Raw genomic sequence first — 23,249 nt, forward strand, 5'->3', positions numbered from 1 at the left:
TGAAAGAACAAAACAGACAACATATCATAATGTACTAAAAAAACCATTTCTGAGCACACTATTTAATGTGTGATTTTGTTAGTACCTCTTTATCACCCAATAATAAACATGACTCTTTGAAGCACCATAGATTCGAAAATTTCCCAGCTGTGAAGTGGCCAATTTGTCACTAAATAGTACATGAGAACTTATTGGCAGGTTAATGCTTCTCTCTATCCATCCACTACACAGTTTTAGCTGCCTTCAACCATAAGGTTCCAAAACTTCTCAATTATAGACTAAAACTTTCCCCAATAGAAAGGAGGCCATATCTGTACTCAAAGAAAAACCACCCAATCAACCAAATAGCTCCAACAGTCAAATTCATACCTAAAAACCAATAATTAACAGTTCAGAAATCCTTGACACAGTAATTGCAGGCTAAAGGTAATGAAATCAACAAAACCCCTACTACAACATAGCATGAAACCCCGTACAACTAGAGAACTAACTCATTGCTCCATGCGCACACCCGTACCAACCCACACTCACAGACCAAAGCCAACCACACGCACCCTCACACAAACACGGACACCCACAGATGCACAAGCACACCCGCAAGCGCACGCACACCTACCTCCACTCTGGGCACATCCCAACTTACTCTACTCTGGGCACACAAACCTACCTCCACTCTGAGCCAAGGTCTATGCGAACACACACAAACAAATGAACCATAACACTGCTTGCATGCCTGCGTTGATTTGATGCCACTGCATACCCTATTTGAGCAGAGTGCCAAGGCAAACAAGCAATAAGCAGTTGGACAGCAAGATCCACACAAGCAAGCGCAAACCAGTATCAAAGGGAAACAGCACTTACAAATGATACTACACAAAGGAGCAAGAACATCACATGCACAAGAAGGGCGGGCTTGGAGGTAAAGAGCCATGTAAATTCAGAACAAAATGTCTCACTGCAAAGTAAGAAGTTCAAAAACAAATAAGAGAAGACAAACAAAGACTGTCTAAGATCCACATACCCACATAAGCAAGCGCAAACCAGTATCAAAGGGAAACAGCATTTACAAACGTTACTACACAAAGGAGCAAGAACATCACATGCACAAGATGGGCTTGGAGGTAAAAGGCCGCATAAATTCAGAACGAAATGTCCCACTGCAAAGTAAGAAGTTCAAAAACAAATCAGAGAAGAAAAACAAAGACTGTCTCACCCTTAGGCAGACCTTGCCTTGGAGTAAGGCATAGGGAACTGGTCCATAATGTCGTGAATCTCTTGAGTTGGATGGATTATCACCTTGAAGCCAGACGTGACCCTTGGGAATCTACATTGAGATTGATCAAGCATATTAAAAAACTGAATCAAAGTGCCCGATCATCCATTCAAACAAAAAAGAGGCTCATACAATGAGCTACAGTCAACAAGTTAACTATATAAACACAAGCCAAAATTCCTGCCACAACTCACAAGCACACAACGAAAAAAGGATGCCTAGTACACATTTTAGCCAAAGAAAAGGAGCCGCAGCTTGATCTCAAGGGACACGCACCAGAACTTGTTTGGCAACATCTTCACTGAGAGGCTCTGGCAAGACTGTAAAATTGTCACCTTCAACTGCAAGAAGCCTCTTGCAAACAACCAAGGCTGGGTCCTCTGGAGAGACAGCCATCACAATGTCACCAGCCTTCACCTTTTGAAACCTTGTAGAGAATCGCTCAACGAGAACTATATCATCTGTAGCATTAAAGGTGGGAAACATGCTAGGCCCAAAGATCTGTGCCAAAAAGAGCTCTCTCTCTCTCTCTCTCTCTCTCTCTCTCTCTCTCTCTCTCTCTCTCTCTCTCTCTATATATATATATATATATATATATATATATATATATATATATAACCAATGGTGGGAAAAACCCCTCAAGATCTCCAAGAAGCACAAAGCTGTGGGGAAAAACTAAAGAATCAGCATAGGCGAAGCTGAAGTGGCTTCACACTCCACGACATGGCACTGCAGTCTGGCAAGACCTCCTAATATATATATATATATATATATATATAACCAATGGTGGGAAAAACCCCTCAAGATCTCCAAGAAGCACAAAGCTGTGGGGAAAAACTAAAGAATCAGCATAGGCGAAGCTGAAGTGGCTTCACACTCCACGACATGGCACTGCAGTCTGGCAAGACCTCCTATAGCCCCAAGCAATAGAACACTGCCCCAAGGCTTGTATTTTTGCTTTGTGGACTTCACGAACGCCTTTGACATGATTCCGCGAGAGAATCTTTGGAGACGCATGGAAGAACCAAGACCTCCTATAGTTCCAAGCAATAGAACACTGCCCCAAGGCTTGTATTATTGCTTTTTGGACTTCACGAACGCCTTTGACATGATTCCTCGAGAGAATCTTTGGAGACGCATGGAAGAACTCCAAGTAGCAAGTGAATACATGCATGCAATTTTACCTATATATGGGGAAAGTGATAAGTTCACTACGCTCGAGAGAGGAAATTTCAAAAAAATTCTCAAACAATATTGGGGATACGCAAGGGTACCACTTTCACCAACTCTTTTTGTGTTAGCATTGATGAGTTGGAGCACATGGTTATGCAAGAATAAGGAATTGAAATTGTTCTTATTGGTAATGTTGTGATCATGCTTTAGCCGTATGCAAATGATGCAATGATTTTGGCTCATACTCCAAAAGATGCACAAAATCTCTAGTCCTTGAAAACTTTTTCTTGTATAGCGGTTTGATGGTGAATGCCTCAAAGACAAAGGCTATGCTTGTGAAAACTCTCAATGCTCCCTTGTACAACTGAATGAAAGATCCCAGTAGCTATGTTTTTCTGAACATCCATCTTCATGTTTTAAAATAATAAGGCATTGATGACACAATCGATGACAAGACGATTCTTTGGAGCGGTTGCGAAGGTCTACTCATGATAAGGAGTTGCAAGAGTTACTTGAGAGGAAGGTTTCAATGTTGTCAGGTTTCCATGGGGTCGAAAGCTAAATGCCACCAACTACCATGATTGGAAAGTGCTTATGGACGCAGTATTGGAGACCTACGACCTTATCTTGATGGTGCACAAGAGATAGAGCGGCCAAAGGCTCCTATGGAGCCTACAATTCTTCCAAGGAGTTGCAAAAGCTTGTGCAATATCAACACTCATGGGATTAGCTGAATGCTAGGATCCCGTCTTTCATCTTTCTTAATTGTACCTTGCAAGCACTTGGCTACCATCTTGATGACACGTCTTATTCCCGAGTATAGTGCTTTCTATTCAGTCTTGATTATTTCAGGGAGGACTATTAATTTGACATGGGAGGAGCTTGTTCCTATGGTGTTGGATCGCACTTACAGAATTTGGATTTAGAGGGGGCCTTGACTGGACGATAATCTAGGAAAGCAACAGACACGATTGTCACAAATTGTGATGACGTGGCACAAAGCCAAGAAGGGGTAGAGAGCTAAAGACCCTAACTAGACCTAATGACGAAACTGAACCCCGAAAAAGGCACTAACTTGACACGTGGCAACATCCTTGTAATTACGGTTGATGATGTGGCAAGCTGTCAATGCAACATGCAGAAACTTATCGATGTGGCAGTGTGTACAGACACCCCTGGTCTTCGCAAACTGGCTTTTCACCTACAACCTGCTGTTCTTCGACCACCTGCTCTTCTTGCACATGGGCTACTACCATATCATCATACACATAAGAGGGGAACTTTACCTTTACCAGCTCACGCTCATCAGGCTCCGTCTCCTTGCCATAGGATGTGGACTCATCTGCTCTATCCACTTCGCTTGTCACCCAGCTACTCGAGCTTGTATCTTCATCATCATTGGCATCATATACCGACTCCGTATCTGCATCTTCATTCGCTCGCTGCTCCACAAAAGCTTGACCAAAATCTTAGGCAGAAAAAAATTCTAGCCACACCATTTTGTAAACATAAGTTCAAACTCTACCCACTAAAGGGCGAACCCGCTTTAGATCTCAAGGATGTTCTCCCTTATGTGGTTAAGGTAATTCTTACCATTTTAAAACCTTAGCACTCTTACGAACATAGAACTTTGAATTTATTCCAGCAGCGTGTAAATGCTACTTGACCTACTCATGGAGAAACATATACCGCAATCAAAAGTTCCTACTATAATGGTAAAAGCACATAGCGTACTCAATGATCAACGACCATCAAAAAACCTCTTCTCCGTAGAGAAACTCAAATTCCTTCTTTTGAACACATCTCAAATAGAGATTCTCGTGTCACAATATCCTTGCGCGCAAAAAAGGTGCTCAAGAGAGTATAACAAACTCTCGTCCACTTCCTTGGCACGGGTCTGCATCGTCGTGTGTTATCCATGTACCCAGGTGTACATAATTCTTAAGCTGTGTACGTGAGTTTCGGTGAACCTAGGAGATTACCTTCCCTTCGTAAGATCCTTAGAGCGAAGACACTCAACCTAACGATTCCTTGGCTTGAGCTTAGAGGAAAACCCGCTCATCAAATAAACTAGGACTTCAATCCTTGGATTCCTCGAGCACAGGCTGTAGCCATTGCTTGTTCCTTCCCTCCTAAAGAGAGTGTTCATTCACTTGTGCGTAAAGCACTACCATAGCTTCCATTAATTGGTTTAGGCTTCAAGCTTAGCGAAAGCTTTTACTCTGCTTGAAATCTCGGAATGGTTCCTTCCTTTCTGCCGTCCTACCCGCAATATCAGGTAATTTGTTGGAGAACTACAGGATACCATAACAATAGTTGACCTTCCAGCTAGTTGAGCAAACCGATTCATCTCAGAAAACAATGTTTCAAATTGATCCTACTCTCATAAATACTCGAGAGTGATTGTCCTAGTTAGACACATGCATATCTCGTGCATAAAAGCAATACGCAGTTTATGTGTTCCTCAAAGATTTAACTTTGATCAAAGACCGGCCTTCTCACTTAAAGTTTGAGGGTCTTCTATTCAAAAACTCCGGAGTTAGATTGAATCCCTTACTCCAAACATTCTCCGAATAGCAACGTATCCTTCGAGGACGGATAACAAAAATTTGATGTTTCTGTGTTCAATAGTTCCCGTCCTACTGCGGGGATTAGATTCTATGTACACTGAGGTGTACACTTTCATCTTGTATTGCTGACTCCACCATCCGCTGCAAAGTATCTTACGGATGCGTCTACAAAATTCGGGCAAAAATCCTTCCTTGAATTTCTTCATCTTTCCTTTCTCAAAGAGGGTCAAGAGTAGAGCTACCTTGGCATGAGTAAACCACTACTTGCTTTGACTTGCTCGTGTTCCTATTGGACAAACCGAGCATAATCTTCTTGGATGCCTTCCTCAAAGCATAGAGGCAAAAAATTTGTCAGAATATTCAACCTGGAATTTAATCCGAGTCGTGTTGTGAGTTCCTTGCAGAGCTTTGGTATACCACCAAGTCCTTGCAATCCCCTTGAGGAGTTTGGTCACATGCCTCATCTTCGACGCTTCTCAGAAATGGCCATTTGCAAAGGCAACTTCAAGCTATCAAATGAAAGCGGTAGCTTTCGGGACATCCTCCCTTCGTCAAAAGTATCAAACTTGACTGAGTGTTCTGAGGTCTGAAGACAACCTTCATATCCTTCCCGAAAAGAGGGTTTTCTTGGCTATGGTTCTCGATAGATGTTCATGGATATTTTTTGGATGCTAAAGGATCTTGAGCATTCTGCTCCCTGGATTCTCTAGGTTCTTGAGCATCATGCTCTTGTCGCCTTCTCAAAGAATCCCAAGTCTTGTGTCGACTTATTGCAGAGAGAAAATTTTTCCCAACTCTGCTAGCTTTTCCTGCAGGGCTTAGGGTTCCGCCTGCTTACTTCTCTCTTGGCTTGTCATGGCTTCTTCCCGTATCTTCCTTGAGTCGTCCTCCTTTACAGAGAGAGAGAGGAGACCATGCTCTCATACCACTGTCACAAATGGAAGCGCATAGCAATATAAAAGATGTTTGTTGTTGAGGACAGATTGGATGGGGACAATTACCCTATGTGGGCTTAAATGATGCAACATGTTCTTGTGTCAAAGGGCGTATGGAATATTGTGCACGACATTGATGTACGTCTTGGTTCTGAGGATGTAGCCGATGTTGAGAATGTTGGATGTCTTGCTACAAGGATTGCTGCTATTAGAGTTGTTTTGCCTACGACAGAACAAGCTCGTTGGGATGTAAACGATGCACAGGCTCATGCATTGATTGTGTTGTCTGTGAAGCGCACCATTACTCCTCACATTTGTTTAGCAAAATCCTATATTCGGATCAATAGCATTTATCACTTATTATTGAAGCCAGAGGGTACATAGAGAGCAATAGAAAGAGAGCGAGAGAGATAAAGAGTGAGAAGATCGACACAGTACTGGGGACCACAAGATGGGCTGGTTCCCCCCCGTAATAGTATCTTTATTACTGAGGAGATGTTGCTAAATTGGCTTTATCTTACAGAAAAATAATTCTAAATGAATTATTGGATTTATAAGTGAGAGGGTTTTCTCGCTTGGAACACCAAGGAAAAAATAATTCTAAATGAATTATTGGAATTTTAAGTGAGAGGGTTTTTCTCACTGGAGACATCCGAGTACAAAGTATTCCTAGTGCGTCATTTAAAGTAATGACGGGAACACTGAGAACGGGAATATCTGTAAGGCCACCAGGAACGGGTACTTCTGATGCGTCACATCGGATGGGTGACAGGGAGCATCGGAAAGAAGTATCCGACCATCCGGGAACGGACACCTCTGATGCGTCATAGGATGGGTGACATAGAGCATCGTGAAGGAGATTGTACCGTAAGTTCGGTAGGAAAGGACTAGGTGATGGGTATTCCTGATGCGTCACAAGGTGGGTGACGGGTGCATCGGAAAGGGAATATCCATAGTCGGGAGGAAATTCCGAACTGTGTTAGAATTGTGCACAAGGAAAAGCAAGCACTTGAATGAAGATGGGTTCAGAGGAAACTTTGAGGAAAAACAGATGCTTTCTGAGAGAGCGGGATTGCTTTTCGGGAAAGCAGATGCTTTCCCGCGAGGAAGTCTATGTCTGCATTGCAACTGTGCATGTGATTGCATCCAAGGACGCCTGGGAAGTGCTGTGAAAGCATTGTTTTTAACTTATAAGGTTTTATTGAGTTTTTCGGCAGGTTCAGATTATTTTTTAAATACGCCGGCCGTCCACTTAATAAGTGGGCAGCCATCTGATAAATAAGGCAACAAATCAGCCAACGTTTTCTCTCTCTCTTTTTTTGGCAGAACAGAAAAAAAAAAAAAAAAAAACGGCCGCGATCTCTACGCGAGCAGCTATTCGTGCCCGTGGCTAGGAGCTATAAAAGCATCACATGCCCTCACTCAAAGAGGAGGACCAATCTTTGCAAGGAGGAGATGCTACTGCAGATTTCAGCCATAAAGAAGACGTTGCCAGTGATGCCCATGGCTGCCCCAAGTGTACCAGATGTCGCCAAGACCCAATGCGCGAGTTCCCTCGCGAAGAAGTGCCTACGAAGCGTGTTTCCATCGCGACAAGTTGCTGTTTTTCTCTGTTTTCAGCCCATAAACGTCGTAGACGGGGCTGATTTACGAGAAGGAACCCGAGAACACACCTCTTTTGTGTGTAGGATTGGAACAGAGGATTTTTCTATGTAAAGATCTCTTCCGGGGAATTGCTTTTCGAGAACGGAGTTGCGTTTCGAGCGTCGAGACTTTGAAGGTAACGTTTTTCATGTTATGATCTTTGAGTATTTGATTGCAGGTGTACTTCCTCTTCGTGAGGGAGTAGGAGCAGAGGAAGGCATGAGCCTCTGCAGGAGAAAAGCGCTTTGAGGAACTAGAGCCAGATCAGCCCAAGGGTTTCGTACCCGAGTTTGGGAAGAAGATCCACGGATCGGAGAGAGGTAGTCTCTCAAGTTGCGATCCGGAAGTTGGGATTCCCAAGTAAGGACTTCGTGTCCGGGAAAGCAGAGTTGTTCTGCGGGAAGAGGACTCTGGAAAGAGAGTTAGAAAGAGTTGCAGGGATGTCATGCCCTGAGTCTGGAAGGTGAGATCCAGAGGCGAGAACCTTGGTTCTCAAGGATTTGGAATAAGGAACGGAAGTTCCTTGGAATAGGGTTTTGCCCTAGGAATCGGAAGCTGAGGCTTCCAGGAACCATCAAGTCTTATTCTAGAACGAACGTGGTAATACGTTCGGTTCAAGTGCTTGTATAGACTTCTCCTCAGTAATAAAGATACTATTACGGGGGGGACCAGCCCATCTTCTGGTCCCCAGTACTGTGTCGATCTTCTCACTCTCTATCTCTCTCTCTCTATTTATTTCTCTCTATATCCTCTGGCTTCAGTAATAAGTGATAAATCCTATTTATCCGAATGTATTTTATATTGTTATGCGCTCCCGTTTGTGACAGAAGAAGTCTATACAAGCACTTGAACCGAACGTATTACCACGTTCGTTCTAGAATAAGACTTTATGGTTCCCACAAGCCTCGGCTTCCTATTCCTATGGCAAAACCCTATTCCAAGGAACTTCCGTTCCTTATTCCAAATCCTCGAGAACCAAGGTTCTCGCCTCTGGATCTCACCTTCCACACTCAGGGTACAGCATTCCTGCAACTCTCTTCCGACTCGGTTTCCAGAGTCCTCTTCCTGCAGAATAACTCTGCTTTCCTGGACAGGAAGTCCTTACTTCAGAATCCCCACTTCCGGATCACAACTTGAGAGACTACCTCTCTCCGATCCGTGGATCTACTTCCCAAACTCGGGTACGAAACCCTTGGGCTGATCTGGCTCTAGTTCCTCGGAGCGCTTTCTCCTGCAGGGGCTCATGCCTTCCTCTGCTCGTACTCCCTCGTGAAGAGGAAGTACAACTACAAACGCACACAAACACGGGACAACAATTTGTATGGCAAATCCACAATTGATACCACTCGCTCTTTGCGCGGGAAAAGCCACCTCCATGCTTCGTAGTCTCGCGATCTCTTGCTCTTCTGGCGGCAGAGTCTTCTCTTGCTGATGTTGGCAACTCCTCTGAGAGAAGGCGCGTGATGCTTTTATAGCTCCCTGGCCACGGCAGGAATAGGGTTTGGGGCCGGTCGCCTACTTTGTCTGAGCGCCCTCATATATTTCCATATATCATTTTTCTGTTGGGTTGTGGGGATTTTTATCGAGCCTTGCCCTACCTCCCCTTAGGGCCACGGGGTACCCACTTTCATCATCTGATTATTGTGAACTGGGTCTTCTGCTCATGGTAGTCATGGGGGGCTGATCGCCCCCTCTTCACCATCTCTCTCTCTCTCTCTCTCTCTCTCTCTCTCTCTCTCTCTCTCTCTCTCTCATGGTATCAGTTGCCAGGGCACATGGTATCAACAGCTTCAGGCTCTCCATGGGACCAGCGCTTCATCAACATCAGGTATCCCTCCCAAGACGAAGCAAATCTGATCCCATCAGCCAGCGATCATTCTACAGGGGCATTGGCGCCACCTCATGGGCTGCTTTTCATCGCCGAAAAGAACCCTGGAGCAGCGTTTTTGCATCACCCTCATGCTGATCACCCTCTTGGCCGCCAGCACCAGCCTCTACAGGCGTTTCCATCGCCAAAACCCCCTTCTGCCCATCTGCGTTTTCAGGTAGGGGCTGCGTTTTTCAGCAGCCATGCACTTGCGTTTTTGGACAGTCCAGCAGCCTGCGTTTTTCAACCAGGCAAAAGGGGGGCGTTGGGCCTTGCTCTACAGATCTTGCCTTTGCCCCACCGGCTTGGCATGCGATGCCTTGCCAGGGCAAATCCTCTTCAGATCTACAGGTTTACAGCCATCACACCTTGCTGTTTTTTCTCTGTTTTCAGCCCTCCGATGGCTGCGACATCAATTCCCCACCCTCCCTACAACCTCTGCACCGCTCTGGAACCTGCCGGGAGCGTACGAGCAAGCTGAAATCGCTGGACCGCAGCATTTTCATCACCTTGCAGTTGCATTTCTGGGTGGACAGCAGCCACATGGCTTGTGTTTTTCACAGAGGATGAAGTTACCTCCTGCCAGGACACCATCCGGTGGTGGTTCGTGCAGTCTCTCAATGACTGCTAGAGTACACAGTATCTTTGACATCAGCTTGATCATCTACGGGCGTACGATCCTTGGGAGATCCATTCATTCCAGCCATCATTTGGCGGTTGCACACTCTAGAGGGGTTGGTGACTTGTGGTTTGCTATGGATACACCTATGCACTCATCAGAAGAGTTCACACAAGATATGGCCATGCTCATGGCATATGGGATTCCGACATTCCTAGAGAAGACACCATCATCTTGGGTGGACAGACACTTACCACTTGACCTCGACACGTCAGATCACTTGCTTACACAGGAGCATCTACATGGACTTAGGGAGAGGATCTTGGTTCTCTTCTTGGACAGGTTCATTGCTTGGATCTACAACTAGAGTGGGACTTCAGTGCTCGCGAGATGCGAGAGATCAGGCATCATCACGCGACTACATCTAGAGTCACCCGGAGCTTGGTTGGCCTACACTCCTGATCATTTGGATTGCTACCTTCAGAGTTGCTTACACTCACCCTCAGTAACCTTACAGCAAACTTATCCCCCGACCTAGGCAATAGGCCACTCCTAGCTCATTCGCATTGAGAGCCACACGAAGTTGCGTTTTGGCGTTGTTGGCGTGGATTATGTTTTGGTTGACACCAGAGGATTGGAGGCAGGAGATATAAGCAAGACAAGACGGTGCAGAAAGATTGGTCTGGCCTTTCCTCTTCTCAGAGGATCTTCACAGCACAGACATCTCAGTCTTGCTTCCCTTCTTCATTCAGGATGATTACGGTGCAGATAGCTTGGTCTGTCCACACCTCTTCTCAGAGGCCCTTCACAGCGCAGACTGTCGAGTCTGGCTTTCCCCTCATCTTGGATTACCCTACCTACTGACAGCACACCATCCGATGGTGGTCCGTGCCGTCTTTCGGTGATTGTTGCAGCTTACAGTAGCTTCTACAGTGCAGACTGTTTAGTCTGGCTTTCCTTGTTTCGACAGACACTTACGACGCAAATTGCTACATCTGGCCTTCCTGGAGTTTTACACAGCTTAGACACCTCGCCACACTGGGTTACTGGTTCATGCAATTACAGGCTTTCGGTCATTCTCATGACGGTTCCTAGGCTTCACCGTTTTCTTAGACGGTTTGACTACTGACACCACAGATCCTATTGGGAAGGACATTTGCAAGCCTATTGGCACTTCTTTTACAACAAGGAGTTGTTTTCACACTCAATTCGAGACCTTCACGCAATATCTTCACCCTGTATCGGCGGAGTACATCAGTTTGCTACAGTGCTCATGACGGCATCTTACCATGGAGATTTCTTGGCGGTCGTGACACCCCAAACTGCTGCTAAACTCGCGTATTTTGCCAGAGTGTTGTCCTTCAATAGACATTGCAGCAGACATCTTCATCATTTGCCTCACATCTTCGACTTCATAGGGTTTGTTCAGCATCCGATGCTGAGAGGGAGTGTTAGCTTACACCACTCTGCTACTTCACACGTCTAGGGCATACTTGTACGGCTAGTATGTCTCTGGGCTGGCCACCCAAAGTCTTAAGTTGGTCCGACTGCCCGAGTTGGGACTGGCCACCCACTTTGTCTGGGCGCCCTCATATATTTCCATATATCATTTTTTTGTTGGGTCGTGGGGATTTTTATCAGGCCTTGCCCTACCTCCCCTTGGGCACCTATTTATAGGGCCACGGGGGTACCCACTTCCATCATCTGATTATTGTGAATTGGGTCTTCTACTCATGATAGTCATGGGGGGCTGATCGCCCCCTCTTCACCATCTCTAGCGTTTGTGCTCTCTCTCTCTCTCTCTCTCTCTCTCTCTCTCTCTCTCTCTCTCTCTCTCTCCCGCACATGCACTCACAGAGATCGTGGCAAATTTTTTTATTTTTTATTTTTTTTTAATATCTTCTGCCAGAAAAAGGGAGAGGGAAAACGATGGCTGGTTTTTGTTGCTTTATTTTTCCAAGTGGCTGCCCACTTATTAAGTGGCCGACCGGTCACTTTTAAAAATGGTCCGAGTCTACCCAAAAACTCAATAAAACCTTATAAGTTTAAAACAATGCTTTCACAACACTTCCCAGGCATCCCTAGATGCAATCACATGCACAATTGCAATGCAAACATAGACTTCCTTGCGGGAAAGCATCTGCTTTTCCGAAAAGCAACCTGCTTTCTCAAAAAGCAATTGTATTTCCTCAAAGTTTCCTCTAAACCCATCTTCATTCAAGTGCTTGCTTCTCCTTGTGCACAATTCTAACACAATTCGGAATTTTTCTCCTAACTATGGATATCATTTTTTCGATGCTTCCGTTACCCACCCTGTGACGCTTCAGGAATACACATCACCTAGTCCTTTCCTACCGAACTTACGGTACAATCTCCTTCACGATGCTCTATGTCACCCATCCTATGACACATCAAAGATGTCCGTTCCCGGATGGTCAAATACTTCTTCCCGATGCAACCTGTCACCCATCCGATGTGATGCATCAGAAGTACCCGATCCCGATGGCCTCACACATATTCCTTTTCACAGTGCTCCTGTCATTACTCTGAATGATGCACTAGGAATACTCTGTACTCGGATGTCTCCAGTGAGAAAAACCCTCACTTGAAATTCCAATAATTCATTTAGAATTATTTTTTTGTCAGATAAAGCTAGTTTAGCAACAGTAGCCTGTACGGATTTCTGCAAATTGCGCTAGTGCTTTTTGCTGGCAAATTTTGAGAACATTTGCTTTTTGGAACAAGTTTCTTTTGGGATCGTTGCTTTAAGAACCAATTGCTTTTGAGTTTAACTACTTTTGGGCCCTGCCTTCGGCATCCCTTGGAAGAATAAAAGAACCCTAAGGGCCTCACTCTTCACAGCATCTGGACGCAGAGTCTGAGAGCGAGCACCCGCGTGAAGTTGTACTTTGCTCACAGATTAATGTAAAAGAAATACCAAAAGGGGCACAAGTCTTTGGGCCAATCTCTCTTGGCACGGAACGACTCTCTTAAATTGTGAATTGTTTTTAAGGAATCTCTGCTGTGTCGCAACAGAATATAGACTTGGGGTGCCCAAGCCTGTGACAGTGGTATTAGAGCATCAGGCGTGTGCTTTCTCAAAGTATACCGGTCCTATCAAAGAGCAGTCAGGGCACTTGGAATCATTTTTAAAAATTGTTATTAAAGAATCTTCGTGTCCCCACCTCGGGCTTATTAGCTACTCCCACCCTTACTTTATCGCGCTCCCGTCTTCGTGCTCTGTCTTACAAGGCATAAATCCATAAAGAATCCCAAATTACACATGGGTCTCGTGGAGACTCTGATAGAGATAACACCTCCCAATTGAAATCAAGCGCGGGAACTGAAGAAAAGAATGAAGATTTGGGTAAATTTTTCGGCGGAGAAGTTTGCCAAAGCTAAGTCTAAGCGTCAACTACAGGTTGACAACGGTGTGGATGACTGGATAATGTGGTGAGCGCATCAAAAGTTCCTGCAGGATGAGATGGCTACACAGGGATCTAGGTGCATCAAGACTTCTTGACGGATGAGATGACCAAATGATTGAAACAATGTTCAGTATGAACTAAGTGTGTGAATGAAGAACTTTGAAATAGGAATTTCCGAAGATGATTCTGATTTATAAATGAGATTAATGTTGTCTGGAAGGACTTGTTAGTTGTGTACAGATAACAAGTGAAATCGATGATGATGAATGCAATGGGGAGCAATGACCACTTCACAATGAATCCGATAAGTATCATGAATTTTGAATGAAGACTCCCGAATGAACCTGATGACGAATCATGAATCACGACTGATTCAATCGAATGAATGATTAAACCACTCTGTTCAGTATGAACTTGGTGATGGATTGGGACTTCCGGAAATGATTACTCGCACACAACAATACTTGAGACGGATGACTACTTGCACACGACAGTGCTTGAGTTGAAAATCTCTATAGACATGATAGCAATATGGAATTAGTTAATCTGACATCAGTGAGGTCTAAGATGGATCTAGATGCAATTACTAAATAGTAAATACGTTGCTAGCAATCATAGTCTGAAATTTGGAATGAAATTTTTGTGATTGATTTGCAATGTGATGTCATGTGCAATGATGTGACTGTCGTCTTTGTACAAGTACTAGAGGTGTCGTGTCTAGTCCGTCGGTACTTAGAGTCAGTGTCTACTAAACTGGTTTATGGCCTCTGTCTATTTTGCAGGCGTAATCGAGGTCAATTACAATTCTTTCAAGAGTGGGGTATGTCACAAATTGATGACGTGGCAATTTTGCCCGAACACACACGCGCAAGAAACTTGTACAGACTCCCCTGATTTTGCGCTGACTGCTGACGTGTACGGATTTTTGGAATTTACACTGACAGTGATGGCGTGGCAACCAATACGGATTTTCGCAAATTGCGTTGGTGCTTTTTGCTGGCATATTTTGGGAACATTTGCTCTTTGGAACAAGTTGCTTTTGGGATCGTTGCTTTAAGAACCAATTTCTTTTGAGTTTAATTGCTTTTGAGCTCTGCTTTTGGCATCCCTTGTAAGAATAAAAGAACCCTAAAGACCTCACTCTTTATAGCATCTCGACGTAGAGTCTGAGAGCGAGCACCCGCGGGAAGTTGTACTTAGCTCATAGATTAATATAAAAGAAATACCGAAAGGGACGCCAGTCTTTGAGGCCAATCTCTCTTGACACGGAACTACGCCGGGCCGCGTCAACTCTCTCTTAAATTGTGAATTATTTTTAAGGAATCTCTGTTGTATCGCGACAGAATCTAGACTTGGGGTGCCCAAGCCTTTGACACCACAAATGTCACGTGCACATCTAACCCTATGTGCATGTGGACAAGCTGTAACTCCTACTTCTAGGGTTTAGGAAGTGTTCTGACACCTATGTGACCCTATTCGCAAGATGTGCATGTCTAGGCACTTTAGGTCTCTGATTGTATTCGTTAGGTGTAGGCATTGGGGAGTGGTCACATTATAGGACTTTAGCAGAGCCTAGGTAGTTCATGGCATGTGAAGCACCTCTTATTGATAATAATCAATTTCTTAATAAATGACATTTGATGTCATGTGCGCACTACACTTGCGCCACATGGACGAGCTTCTGCTACAGTCTAGCGCTAGTCGTAGTCTAGCTTTGGATCTAGCCTCGCATTTTGTGAGCCTCTAGCAAGACGTGCATGCCAGGCAGGTCATAGTGTTGCATACCCTCTCTTGCACATTTAGGATATTTACAGCCAACGTCTTCAAAGACGTAACACATGTTACATGCAAAGTGCATGTGTTGGAGTTGGCTTTATCTCCAGAACCACTTCTTGTTTGATCGTCCGACTTTTCTGGATGTGGTTTAGAGGTGGAGCACGAGGTGCAAACCCTTGGCCAACAATGACAATAGTTCGAGGAGGTTTTGTTGGAGTGTGGACTTCTCCTTTCTCCATGTTCTCTTCTTCCCCGATGGTAACGTGGCCCTACAAATTTGGTCACTTCTCTGCCCTCTTGTGAGTTTGTAACTGCCAGCTGTGGGAAAGCTTCTGATCTCTTGTGAGCTTGTCAACGCCAGTTTTGGGACAAGTTTAAAACCTTCTGTGGGCAGTTTTCTTGATGATCAAGAGCAGATTTGTCGAGATTTGGATGACAAGTTTTTCACACCGTGTCAACAGTTGCTGGGGACATCTAGTTCCTACTCCCGCAATCGGCAACATTTGGATACATCCCTCTGGAGAGCTCAAGCCTTGGGAGCAGCTCTCCGGGTGAAGATCTGGCCATAGTTGGCTAGTATAGCAGGATTTTCTTTTGCAGGTTTTTGCCCAGCTTTCTGGCATGTTGCAAATCAGCCCCAGCGTTCTTTACGGGCTTGTTCCCCGAGTCGGTTCATTTACTCTTCCTTTGAGTATTGTTGTCATGTTGTCTATTGGATATTGATTGCACAATTCAGTTGTAACTTGTGGGTTTATTCTCTTTAGCACAAGTACTAAGAACAGTTTTGGTGCAGATTTTCAGGAAGCAAGTTACAACAGTGGGAGTATATGTGCTCTTTCGAGTCTGTATGCAGTTTGGCATATTGTATTGGATTATACCTACAGGTTAGATCTTGGCAAATGCACAGAAGTGGTGGACATTTGGTTTGATCTCAAGGAGTTTGCTTCAGTAGCTATGTCCTTTTTGGACCTCGACGGCTTCTTTGGCAAACATGATCCTCAAGTGACGACCTTTAAGGTCTTTCTATTCTTAGCAGCCCAAGTTTATCGATGGTGTGATTCTCTTTGAGTCTTGAGCTCCACGAAATTCAGGCTTTGTTCTTCAGTTACAGAGACAGTAGTTTTACTCCAAGTTGTCTCAGATTTATTTATGGTGGTACTCATTCTCTTTTCCAAGGATTGAGCAGGAGGGGGGCTTCCTATCTTGGGGGGAGTTCTCAGCTTCAGCTCTAGAGCTTTCCGTGACATTGTTTGCTTTGTTCTAGCATGGGTTGAGTCATTTTAACCACACAGCGTACTTTTGAGGATGCTTCTTTTTTAGAGAGGGCTCCCTGGTGATTATCTTCAGTCGACTTCTAGTACTCCATTCAGCGAAGTACCATGCATGCTATCTTCCATTCCTTGGTTTTTTGCCCATTTCTTGCGGTTTTTGGATGATGAGCTTCAACCCACATTGCAGTTAGTATCTTGGCGGATATTTTCTTTGGATTTGTGATGTGAAGGTTGCTCTTCACAATGCATCCGGGTAATAGTTCCTATGTCTCGTCTTCTAGATTGATCCCTGGAAGGTGTACCATTCAGGACACAACTATTCCCTTATCTTAAGACTGGCATGTTATCTTGTACAGGTGGATAGTGGTCCTTCTCAGACTAGGAACCAATTACATTTAGCTCAAGCATTCTTCATAGTGGGGAGATAGTCTTCTTGGTTCTCCAAGATTTGGTTCCAGGTTCCACACGTATATTATTTTCCTTTCGGATTCACCTCCCTTTGGTGATCCAGTTACACAGCAGAGACTGTTGGAGACTTATGACAGTTATCCATGATTTGGGTATTCTCCCTTCATAGGGGATGCCAACTTGGGAGTCGATCTCCGCGGACTACTTCCTTTCAGTACCAGTGGTCCCCTGTAACAGGCTTGGGCACCCCAAGTCTAGAATCTATCGCGACACGAGAGAAAATCACTTAAAATACTTCACAACTTTAAAATCACACTTCAATTTGGTCAACACGGCCCAGTGTAGTTCCGTGCCCAGAGAGAGTGGCCCTAAATGCTGCCACCCCTTTTGGTATTTCTTTTATATTAATCTTTGAGCAAAGTACAACTCCCGCAAGGTCCTCACTCTCAAACTCTGTGTCCAGATGTCTGAGAAGTGAGGCCCTTAGGGCTCTTTTATTAGGACCGTCGGGGCATTTTTTTCCCTCACTGGGAGGTTTTTTCCCCATGCATTGTATATACGCCCATCACTCGTATGGTGATTGTTGCAGTTCTTTGGTTCTTTGCCCATCGGACAGTTCATTCCTCGATAGCCTCAATTGTCCTATTCTTTGGACTTCACGTAGCAGCTTGGAGATTCTGGCATACGGTATATGACCGAAGGTGCAGGCTTCTGACTCTTTCCTCGAGGGTGAAGTCCTTTAAAATTGGGAAATTATCCGGATACCAATAGTCTATGCCTCTATCTCAATTTTGATGCAGTCTCTCGGAGCGGTCAGCAACAGCACCTTCTGCAAATGCTGGTTGTGCGACTTGTGAGTTGGTTGGCTTGAGGAGATTCTTGATAGAGCTGGATTTACTTTCAGCATACAGCATGTTACTTTTCGGACGTCTTTCGAGGGTAGTGGTTGGATGATACTATGGCTGTAAGATGAAGCGGAAGTGAATGATGAACTTTGCTCAAGATGAGTGCTCCGAACTGTGCTCAAGGTTCTTGAAACTGTAAACTTCGTCGGGTCTAACCGTGCGGCGAGGATCTACAGCGGGAAGGTGAGATCTACGAGGTTCGAAACTTCTTCTGCGGTATCTAACTGCTGAAAATTGAAAACGTTGAGTCTATGATTGGTTTCGTTGCGAAGATCTGCAAAAACGCTGAGGTTGATCTACAAACCAAACACGCTAGGGCTGAAAATGGGTCCTGCTACAAACACGCTGAGGATCTGCCAGTGCAAACCACTAACGCTAGTGCTGATCTGTCCTTTGCAGTAGCCAGGCTGATGCAGATACAAAAACGCTGATTGGTCTGGATTCTTGTCCAAAAACGCTAGCTCTTTTGCTGTGATGCAAAAACGCTAGAGAAACTTGGGGTCTTGCTAAGAAGTTGCATGTGAGCAAGCGCTCCTGCTGCCTCTTCTGCCAGAAAGTGCTAGCACTAAGTTTCTATATATACAAACTTAGTAAACTTGCCTACTCAGTTTCCAATAAAAGTCACTTAAAAATAATAAGTGAAAAATGTCAAAAATAGGGAAAATAGGTCTATGCATTGTAAAAATGCTCCTGATGGATTCTGATGGTAATGGTGATGATCATGCTGTGTGCAGCCAGAGGATATGCATCTACTCTAAGTGTCTGGGCATGCACGATCTGCGAACAGACTCCCAAAAGTGCCAGAACACTTTCTATTCTAGACTGACTTAAATGAACTGAATCCTGGTCATGCTGTAGCTTGTCCACGGACATACAGGGTTGGATATGTCACGTGACAAAAAAAGCCCGGTAGCACTTAATTGAGAGGCCCTAAAGCCCCAAAATTTACACATGATATGGCCAATTGTGGTGCGTCCATGTTTTTAAAAAACACTAGTTTGGTATCAAAACAAGACACTTAACTGTCCTTTTTTTACAAATTTAAATTAAATGCTATTTGCATTAGACGGTTTATTTAAGAAAATCCTCTTGATATGCTTAAATATGTTAGCTAGAGGGTCTTTTAAAAATATAACCTTGCATTTTAGAATCTACCATGATCAAGAACTATACTCATCAAGTTACCCTCGTAAGACTGTGATTGATGGTTTGAAGAAATCAACTTTATAAACTCAAGACAAAATGAAGTGACTTTGTAGAAAATTTTAAGTGTCTTTTCCACAATTTTGCTATAGATATCCGAAAGTTTCATGTGCCAAAAAATTGACTTGGGAGTATGTAAAATAATGGAAAGTTCTATGTATTTGATATAGCCATTTCAAGCTTATTGTTGTACACAAAGAAAAATATGTTTTTGATGTATTTGTGAGTTTTAGAAAGTGATACATTGCTTATCCTTTCCATTGATACTTAAGGTGGCAAGTAGAAGGGCTTTGGTATGCAACAATTATTGGATTATTTTAAATATCCAAAACTGCATAAGAGAGAACTTTGATATTTTCATTCTTGAGACATAAGCATTCAAAACCTCAAATAATATCAAACTTTCTATGTAGATCAGCTAAATGTATCAAAGTACGTGGTACATACACAATTGGAGTGCCTAAAACCTTGGCTTTAATGTTATTATGGAGATCTCAAGATTTTCAAGAGTTTTTGCACGATAAAAAATTCAAAATAGAGTTCAAGCAACCGGATTTGATTGAGTTAGGGAGCCCAAAAAATACGTAGTTTCTTGGTTTCAATATATAAAGTCATTTGTAGTTGTCAAATTGCACTAGAATAGTCCCAATTCCACAAGGGGACCTTTATAAGACCAAAATTATGCTCTTATTCAACACATGCTCAAGTATGAAATCATGTCTATAACTTGTGTGTGACTTGGAAACTTGTCTTTAAAGTGCATTCCATTGTTTTGTAATACTAAGTGCTAATACTTGCATTTTATAAACATAAAAATAGCCATCTCTACAAAAAGATATAAGAATTTTATGATTTTTTTGACAAAACAGCTTGAAATTTTACTAAAATTAATGAGTTAAAACTTACCATAATTCTATCCATACGGATTGTATTTTGACATTGAGAAAAATCCAATGTTTTCTTTTCCTCATAACCAACCTATGGTAGAAGCAAGGCATAAAAAACTTCTTTCTAGCTTGACAAATAAATTGCCAAAACTTGGAATGAAAATAGGACACTTAAGTGTCCTGAGACACTTAAGTATCTAATTATAGAACTAGTGTTAACGTACATATGAATCCATGTAATATGTTCCGTACGGTACGAAATGATCCGTACTACGTACAAAAGCAACCTTGATCAAACCAAAGAAGCACGGCATGGACACAAGCACCCAAGTACCTCGACACCCTAGCATTTTACCATCAAGCATCAAGCAACGGCAATTCAGCTAGCCTTGGCATTTTTCCCTCGACATTCATAGCGTTTTCAGCCATAGCAGACAGAAAAGAAGTGTCCAAAGTTGTCTTTTAGGATGTATGGCCCATTTCGAGTCATTTAAAAGATAAATGGTGTCTATGAAATTGCGGTTACCTAATTCTTGGTCAATGCACGACGTTTTCCATGTTTCTTGGTTGAAGAAATCCCCCAAAGGACATTTTTGAAGAGGATGAATCTGAGATCGTAGACGAAGCTGAAGTCATGGAGCCGGTGCAGATTTTACTGCATCGCTTTCAGCACGACTCAAAGAAGCAAGCACGGCAGTACTTTTTGAAGTTCAAGGATAACGAAACCCACGAAGCAATGTCGATCGATAGAGATTTCTTTGTAGATTACCCGGAGTTGTTGGCAAACTACAAGGAAGCCATGTAGCTCAATACCAATACCTCACCTTAAAAAGGGACCCTATGTGCATGTGGACAAGCTGTAATCCTAGTTCTAGGATTTTGGACAGCCTAGGAAGTGTTATGGCACCTTTGTGAGCCTATTGCAAGACGTGCTTGTCCAAGCACTTTAAGTAGTTGCATACCCTCTGATTGCACAAGGTCACCTCCGATGTTTGCTAGTTGTAGGCATTGGGGAACGGTCACATTATAGGACTTTCCCATTAGAACTGAGCCTAGGTAGGTCATACATGTATAATTCTCTCATTTTTGATCTATTTCCGCCATTGTTTTGTATTGATCGTGGTGTCATATGGTGTGTTTTTTTATGACCCTAGGTCTAGGGCATTTTTCCATGCTGCCTTGTACCACTTGTTTTCCGCCTGCAAACTGTTCCATTTTGTTCCTCTAGGTCGTGGGGTTTCCTATGGAGGCGTGTACCATTGGTTTCTATCGTCAGAAGTGACAACCAACGTTTTGGGTCACTCTCTTTCAGTCTCTCTCTCTTCCAACATTTTTCTCTCTCTAGGAGTTTTTGCCAGATTGCTCTCCCTCTCAGTGCCATTGCGTATTTGCAAGTTCTCTCCCTTTCATGTCCTCTCCTGCCCTAGGCGACCTCTCCTTCTAGTAACATCTTTGCAAATCGCAATCACCATGACAAGGTTGCTTTGAGAGGTTTCACACTCGAACTTCAAAGGTTGCTACTCTCCACCATTGGAAACGAGAGGATGTGCACCTATTGCTGTTGTTTTCAGCCATATCCAACCATGTTCTGTTGCCACTTCCAACAGCTTCAATTTTTCCCAGCAGTAGTACCTTAAAGAGAGGTTTGTTTTTATTGTACCTGACTATATAAGAGGGAGATATACCTGAACCGGCCTGTGGAGCAATGTATATGCCCATTCAATAATCTGGCTAGAGTCTACAATTTTTCCTGTGCCTTTATGGAGTTAGAGTCTCAATTTCTAAAATTTTGTTCAAAAGCATTTCATTGCTTATGTGGCACATGGCAACTTATGCCTGGGCGGCATTTTAAGAGGGGAGATCCCTATATAGGAACCCCTTGTGCTCCTTCTTGTATTTCATACCAATATTGCAAAGTGCCAACGTTATGGGCTATTTCCCACTTCCACTCTCTCTCACTCTAGTCTTTTCTCCCTATCTCTTGGCCTTTTCAGCCTGTAAAACTTCTCTCTAAAAGTTTCCCACGTTCCCTCTGTCTAGCAGATTGCTCTCTTTCCTCTCTCTTCCTCTTGCATTTTCAGCTTTTGCACGTTGGGACCAAGTTGAGGCGGTCGTACACACCAGATCAGATGTAGACGGAGTACTGTTGGGCTGCCCATGCATCCCTTGCAAGAGATCTACGACAAGATGTTTGAGACCAAGTAACTGTCCATTTCCGAAGAGGCTTGACATAACCCGTTCTGCCTCGTTCATCATCCGATTCACCCTTTCAACTGCCACTTTGACAGTGCCAAAAATTGTTGAATCACCTGATGCACCCTGTACTCTGGCTGTAGCACTAGAAAGTAATCTTCCCTCGAAATCTAAGCACATAGCATCTGTCCTCCAAGCCAGCAATATCAAAGTCTGAGTACCACTGACCAAAAACAACAGCCGATGAGCAATTGAGAGAGGAGAGGGCACCATCCAAGAGGAGGTACAATACTCAATCTTCGTCCAAATAGAATGATCCCAGCAATACGTCCATCTTCCAGGGCCAGGAGGCCTTCAGCAGAACTGCTAAAGGAAGAGCATTCATACCCTCCTGGCCTTCAGCAGAACTGCTAAAGGAAGAGCATTCATACGAGTTGTCTCTAAAACTGAGAGACACCCATACCTTGCCTAAGCCAACTCCCAACCCGAAACCCTCAGCCTTTCTATCCAATGCCGGAAGCTGTGTGTGTGTGTGTGTGTGTGTGTGTGTGTGTGTGTGTGTGTGACGTGCGTACAAGGTGACGGACAGCAAATTCATGTATTGCGCTCGCCCGCTCTCTCTCTCTCTCTCTCGCTCTCTCTCTCTCATGTAGAATGTAGATGATGTAGAGAACGTACACGATAAGCCTGGCCAACGTAGGTGTTGCAGACATGGAGACCGCAAATAAGGCCCAGGAGCTGCCTCAGGGTTTCTCCCGGCAACATGTATCGAGCGGATTCGAGCCCACTCAGCTGCGTTTACTCATTGTGCTTTGCAGAACCTTTGAAGCTTTTCTCACTGGTCATCTTCTTAATGACAGAAGCGGGCAGTTCAGAAGCGGGCAGTTCAACCTACCATCGCGGGGTGTACCTTAGGGTTAGGAGAGAGGTAAGCTCCCACAGAGTACCTGGGAAAAAGTTATGCTCCACTAATTTAAGTGGGCAAGGATAGGCTATGTCAAAAAGGGAAATACTAATTTACAATTCAAGGCACCCAGAGGGTAAAGGGAGGAAGACATGAATCTAAACTAACATAATATGGTGAAAGGGTGAATCTT

At 43.9% G+C, this 23,249-nt stretch overlaps 1 protein-coding gene across 2 annotated transcripts; it reads right to left on the reverse strand.

Annotated features, from left to right (window-relative positions):
- On the reverse strand, nucleotides 1-23,129 carry LOC147431288 (mitochondrial ATP-independent inner membrane protease subunit 1a-like). Of its 2 annotated transcripts, none has more exons than XM_086493899.1 (4): nucleotides 22,831-23,129; nucleotides 1,550-1,774; nucleotides 1,214-1,324; nucleotides 1-311 (listed from the first exon to the last, which is right to left on the reverse strand). In XM_086493899.1, the coding sequence occupies exons 1-4, from the start codon at nucleotides 22,915-22,917 to the stop codon at nucleotides 279-281; spliced, it is 456 nt and encodes a 151-aa protein (XP_086350025.1). In that variant the 5' UTR covers nucleotides 22,918-23,129; the 3' UTR covers nucleotides 1-278. The 2 variants fall into 2 exon arrangements, with proteins under 2 accessions (XP_086350025.1, XP_086350024.1); XM_086493898.1 differs by having other exon boundaries at nucleotides 1-369; nucleotides 22,831-23,126.
- Between the last annotated feature and the right edge of the window lie 120 nt (nucleotides 23,130-23,249).

This window comes from Adiantum capillus-veneris, chromosome 21 (assembly GCF_014529385.1).
Source record: "Adiantum capillus-veneris isolate H3 chromosome 21, ASM1452938v2, whole genome shotgun sequence".
Lineage (NCBI taxonomy): Eukaryota > Viridiplantae > Streptophyta > Polypodiopsida > Polypodiales > Pteridaceae > Adiantum > Adiantum capillus-veneris.

Coding starts and splice junctions, on each gene's coding strand:
- LOC147431288 (XM_086493899.1), bottom strand. CDS start 22,917: ATGTTGCCGGGAGAAACCCTGAGGCAGCTCCTGGGCCTTATTTGCGGT. Junction 1,775..22,830: donor ACGTTGGCCAGGCTTATCGT/GTACGTTCTCTA, acceptor TTTTTGGCACAG/ATCTTTGGGCCTAGCATGTT. Junction 312..1,213: donor AAGGCAAGGTCTGCCTAAGG/GTGAGACAGTCT, acceptor CTTTGAGTACAG/ATATGGCCTCCTTTCTATTG.